The sequence below is a fragment of the Pituophis catenifer genome, unplaced genomic scaffold (genome assembly GCF_029215685.1).
Source record: "Pituophis catenifer annectens isolate HBS135680 unplaced genomic scaffold, rPitCat1.0.hap2 SCAF_17, whole genome shotgun sequence".
NCBI classification, from domain to species: domain Eukaryota; kingdom Metazoa; phylum Chordata; class Lepidosauria; order Squamata; family Colubridae; genus Pituophis; species Pituophis catenifer.
The window spans coordinates 1,396,531-1,402,440 of record NW_027256897.1 but is presented as its reverse complement, the minus strand read 5'-3'; the positions used below and the strand labels follow the sequence as shown (position 1 = coordinate 1,402,440).

At 44.2% G+C, this 5,910-nt stretch overlaps 1 protein-coding gene across 1 annotated transcript; it reads left to right on the top strand.

The window, feature by feature from the left end:
* Positions 1-410: 410 nt before the first annotated feature.
* LOC139325682 (protein O-mannosyl-transferase 1-like) lies at positions 411-3,645 on the top strand. The gene is made up of 3 exons (XM_070955633.1): positions 411-698; positions 1,373-1,550; positions 2,204-3,645. Exons 2-3 carry the CDS (start codon positions 1,450-1,452, stop codon positions 2,376-2,378), a joined length of 276 nt encoding a protein of 91 aa, XP_070811734.1. The 5' UTR covers positions 411-698; positions 1,373-1,449; the 3' UTR covers positions 2,379-3,645.
* The last annotated feature ends 2,265 nt before the right edge of the window (positions 3,646-5,910 follow it).

Here is a 5,910-nt window from a genome sequence, read left to right as displayed (position 1 = left end):
CAACAAGGACCATCTTTGTATAGAAATGGAAACTAATAAATAAATAAAATCTTGGGTGAGGATTTGGGGTTTTGGTGTATTCGGAAATGTCCTGTTCTACAAAAATAAACCTCCAATGAAATAATTCTTTCACTTTTCACAAAATTATTTTCCATCTCCCTCCTCAATCATCTATTCATCTTCTATCTCTATTTTATCCAATCTCTTTGATTTATCCAGTAACCCTTTTCTGCTACACCTTAGAAAAAAAATAAAAACGCCATGGCCATACCTGGCCACAGGAGGGCAGCAGTCCCTGTTTTCCCATCCTCGGTGCCCTATTAGGAAGGAAACCTCTCCATTCCCGGCAGCCTCTTCGGCGGCCGCTGCGAGCCTCCCTCAGAGGGAAGAATCGGAGGGATGAAGAATAAACCGCTCCGCGCAGTTTTTTCCTTTTCTTCTTCTGCGCATGTCCAAGATGGCGGCCCTACCTGTAAACGCTGAGGGAAGGGGGAGGAAGGTTCCGTCGAGGAGGCCGGTGGAGATTTCCACGACGAGGCCCCTGTTGGTTGGTTGGTTGGCGGGCTGGCCGGAGTTTTGGCGCCGAGGTTGGCGAGGGAGCCTCCACCACCATGGCCTCTGAAGGGCCTCCTCACTGGCCCCTTTGGAGGCTGAGGCTGCACCCGGAGCGGCGGCTGAAGGGCTGAAGGGAAGCGCAGGTCGGTGGTGTCCTCTCCGGTCTTCCCTTTACTTGACTTTCCTTCAGTCCAGTCCAGTTCAGACCTCAACTGGACACTAAACTACCCGGGACTGGACTGGACTGAAGAGATGGGTGGTGGGAACGACGAGAAGATTAATAGTAGTGCAGACTTAGTGAATAGTTTGACAGTGTTGAGGGAATTATTTGTTGAGCAGAGTGATGGCGTTTGGGGGAAAAACTGTCCTTGTGTCTCGTTGTTCTGATGTGCAGTGCTCTATAGCGTCGTTTTGAGGGTAGGAGTTGAAACAGTTTATGTCCAGGATGCGAGGGCTCTGCAGATATTTTCACAGCCCTCTTTTTGACTCGTGCAGTAGACAGGTCCTCCATGGAAGGCATGTGGGTAGCCATGGTTTTTCCTGCAGTTCTAATGATCCTCCGAAGTCCGTGTCTGTCTTGTTGGGTTGCAGAGCCAAACCAGGCAGTGATGGAGGTGCAGATGACAGACTCAATAGTTCCTCTGTAGAGCTGTATGACATGAAAATGCCAGACTGGCTTTCAATCACCCAAATCTAGTAAATCTTGAAAAAAATGCTAACCTATAAAGAGCCTCTGTCCATTTCTTGTTGCCCCGTCCTGGCATTTTCTCCGGCTGAGCAACTGACTTGCCCGTTTCCCCGTCCCGTTTCTCTGCAGAGCCTTGGCAGCAGTGGCTCCTGGCCGGAGGGATCTGCGTGGGCGGATGGGCCGCGAACTACCTGCCTTTCTTCCTGATGGAGAAGAACCTCTTCCTTTACCATTACCTGCCGGCCGTCACTTTCCAAATCCTCCTGATCCCCGTCATTCTGCAGCACGCCAGCGACTTCCTTTGCAGGTAGGACACCCAACCTCGCCTGTCTTCTTCCCTTGGTTTCCGTCATAATTTTTTTAAATTGCTTTTTAAATAATAATCAGAAGCAAAGCAGAAGAAAGACAGCACAAAGAGACATACACATGGTCCCTGACTTACGACCGTTCGTTGAGTGACCATTAGAACGTACAACTTGCATAGGGGGGAAAAAATGACCCCTGACCTTTTTTCACATTTAACGACTGCTGCAGCATCCCCCGTGGGCACATGGTCAAAACTCAGAATGCTTGGCGACTGACTCATATTTACGACCAGGCGCAGCCTCCCTATTTTTCTACTTGCATTTTTTTTTAACGTGCTTTCAAACTGCTAGGTTGGCAGAAGTTGGGACAAGTCACGGGAGCTCACCCTGTTACGCGGCACTAGGGATTCGAACTGCCGACCCTTTCGATTGATAAGCTCAGCGTCTGAGCCACTGAGCCACCACGTCCCTTTATTAAACACACCCAATTCCATTAATTTAAATACCCAAATCCCATTAAATTAAACATACCCAATTCCAGCAACCAGTCTTCCTCTTTTTCAGCCTCCCGGATCATCTTGGTTGCTCTTCTCTGCATTCTTTCTAGAGGCTCAATCTCCTTTTTTAATGCTCGTCTCTCTCTTCACTCCCACAGATCCAGGCTCTCCAAGAGCATGCACGGCGCTTTGGTGGTGGCCTGGATGTCTTCCGTCTACCTGACGTACCACACGTTCAGCCCACTTACCTACGGAGACCCGGCACTCTCAAAATCGGAGTTACAAGCTCTACGTTGGAAGGATAGCTGGGACATTTTGATCCGCAAACGCTGACCAAGCCCGAGAAACGGACGGCGGAGAGAATGTCGGTGACTGGACGGCCAAGAAAAGGAGGAAAAAACATCTGAACTAGAGAGTTCTTCCATTTTGGACCGGTTCTGTTAATCCCAGAAACAGTATTGTCGAAATGGAAATGGCTGCAGAATGGATTTGGGGGTGGTTTGCAACACTCTCTCTCTCCCACCCCCCTTATTATGAATAAGTAATGTACAGGATAGTAATAATAAAAAGGAGGTTTTTAGAGATGATATTGTGAATAACAATAGTTATAAAGATGATTATACTGGGATTAACAGTGAAAGAATTGGGGAATATGGGGTAGAATAGAAAAGTCCAGGACTTTGATTTATAAAATAATTATATTGAGATTAATAATGAGATTAATAGAAATATGAGAATATGTTACAGATACTTAAAATTGAAATATGGATGGAAGCTTTAATATATGAGAAATAGACTATGTTAAAAGAAAACGTATCAATGGACATAATGAATCAATGTTTATTATGATGTTATATGGTATTGAGAATAATTGATGCCTAAAAAAATTGGGATATTGTTCAAATATCTATAACAATTGTAATAATTTGAATAGTTTCAATAACTAATATTTTAATATTTTCAGTATTTTTGATAATATATCTAAGCAAAAAAGAAAAAGTGAAATAATATAGGATTATGAATTACAAATTACTTAAACTGGCTTATATAAATGATACGATTACAGAGATGGAATTGTGGGAAATAATTGGAAATTGTAGTTCTATTTGAATTAAGAATTAGGTTTCAATGTTAAATTGCTATATTTTTGGGATTAGAGGATCTAAGTTTGGTGAAGTAATAAGGAAATAAAGATTTAATGAGCATTATACGAAGCAACCATAAATGTGGGGAACTTTTAGAGAGGGAAATAAGATTTTTGAAATATAAACATGTTTGATTTGTATTGTTAATTGTGAGGATTTAGGCCAAGAATTGTGAAATGTAATATGAGTTATGAATTGAATCGTGACTTAAAGTGGGTTAATAGAAGGGTAATTGTTTTGATTAAATAAATAAGAGTAAACTTTTGATAAGATGGTAATAGGGGAGATAGGTGATTCAAGGTTAAGTATTGTTAATTGTGAGGATTTAAGGTAAGAATTATGAAATGTACTATTAATTAAGACTAGCCGCTGTTAATATATTCACAATCATATCTCAATTCTCTATTATATATTTCAGGTACAATCCCCAATAAAAAAAAATCTCTGGTTTAAAATCTATGTGGTTTTTTTCTCATTTTTTCCAACCATGTGTCTGGCTGGAGGGCATCTTTGAGGCTTCAGGGTTATCACAAGGCAGAAGAAGGGACACAGCGGCCTTTGATGGGACTTGGCACGGTGCCAAATTAGTGTAAAAATTCAACCGGGGGCCTCGGAGCACTTGCCCAAATTCATGTAAAAATCCCACGGGGGGTTTTGGACCACTTGGCACTGTGCCAAGTTTGTAAAAATGCAACTGGGGCTTTGGAGCACTTGCCAAATTCATGTAAAAATCCCACGGGGGGTTTTGGACCACTTGGCACTGTGCCAAGTTTGTAAAAAAGCAACCGGGGCCTTGGAGCACTTGCCAAATTCATGTAAAAATCCCACTGGGGGTTTTGGACCACTTGGCACTGTGCCAAGTTTGTAAAAAAGCAACCGGGGCCTTGGAGCACTTTCCCAAATTCATGTAAAAATCCCACTGGGGGTTTTGGACCACTTGGCACTGTGCCAAGTTTGTAAAAAAGCAACCGGGGCCTTGGAGCACTTGCCAAATTCATGTAAAAATCCCACTGGGGGTTTTGGACCACTTGGCACTGTGCCAAGTTTGTAAAAAAGCAACCGGGGCCTTGGAGCACTTTCCCAAATTCATGTAAAAATCCCACTGGGGGTTTTGGACCACTTGGCACTGTGCCAAGTTTGTAAAAAAGCAACCGGGGCCTTGGAGCACTTTCCCAAATTCATGTAAAAATCCCACTGGGGGTTTTGGACCACTTGGCACTGTGCCAAGTTTGTAAAAAAGCAACCGGGGCCTTGGAGCACTTGCCAAATTCATGTAAAAATCCCACTGGGGGTTTTGGACCACTTGGCACTGTGCCAAGTTTGTAAAAATGCAACCGGGGCTTTGGAGCACTTTCCCAAATTCATGTAAAAATCCCACTGGGGGTTTTGGACCACTTGGCACTGTGCCAAGTTTGTAAAAAAGCAACCGGGGCCTTGGAGCACTTGCCAAATTCATGTAAAAATCCCACTGGGGGTTTTGGACCACTTGGCACTGTGCCAAGTTTGTAAAAATGCAACCGGGGCCTTGGAGCACTTGCCAAATTCATGTAAAAATCCCACTGGGGGTTTTGGACCACTTGGCACTGTGCCAAGTTTGTAAAAATGCAACAGGGGCTTTGGAGCACTTGCCAAATTCATGTAAAAATCCCACTGGGGGTTTTGGACCACTTGGCACTGTGCCAAGTTTGTAAAAAAAGCAACCGGGGCCTTGGAGCACTTGCCAAATTCATGTAAAAATCCCACTGGGGGTTTTGGACCACTTGGCACTGTGCCAAGTTTGTAAAAATGCAACCGGGGCCTTGGAGCACTTGCCAAATTCATGTAAAAATCCCACTGGGGGTTTTGGACCACTTGGCACTGTGCCAAGTTTGTAAAAAAGCAACCGGGGCCTTGGAGCACTTGCCCAAATTCATGTAAAAATCCCACTGGGGGTTTTGGACCACTTGGCACTGTGCCAAGTTTGTAAAAATTCAACTGGGGCTTTGGAGCACTTGCCAAATTCATGTAAAAATCCCACTGGGGGTTTTGGACCACTTGGCACTGTGCCAAGTTTGTAAAAAAGCAACTGGGGCTTTGGAGCACTTGCCAAATTCATGTAAAAATCCCACTGGGGGTTTTGGACCACTTGGCACTGTGCCAAGTTTGTAAAAATTCAACTGGGGGCCTTGGAGCACTTGCCCAAATTCATGTAAAAATCCCACTGGGGGTTTTGGACCACTTGGCACTGTGCCAAGTTTGTAAAAATGCAACCGGGGCTTTGGAGCACTTGCCAAATTCATGTAAAAATCCCACTGGGGGTTTTGGACCACTTGGCACTGTGCCAAGTTTGTAAAAAAGCAACCGGGGCTTTGGAGCACTTTCCCAAATTCATGTAAAAATCCCACTGGGGGTTTTGGACCACTTGGCACTGTGCCAAGTTTGTAAAAATGCAACCGGGGCTTTGGAGCACTTGCCAAATTCATGTAAAAATCCCACTGGGGGTTTTGGACCACTTGGCACTGTGCCAAGTTTGTAAAAAAGCAACCGGGGCTTTGGAGCACTTGCCCAAATTCATGTAAAAATCCCACGGGGGGGTTTTGGACCACCAGGCAGTCCCTGGGAAGACTTGGCACTGTGCCAGAAGCAGTTTATGTCCTGATGCAGGTTAGGAAAAATTGTAATAGACAAGCAACTGGAAAAAAAACAAGATTCAACTCAAATCTTCTTCATCACTCATTTAT

Coding starts and splice junctions, on each gene's coding strand:
- LOC139325682 (XM_070955633.1), top strand. CDS start 1,450: ATGGAGAAGAACCTCTTCCTTTACCATTACCTGCCGGCCGTCACTTTC. Junction 1,551..2,203: donor GCCAGCGACTTCCTTTGCAG/GTAGGACACCCA, acceptor TCACTCCCACAG/ATCCAGGCTCTCCAAGAGCA.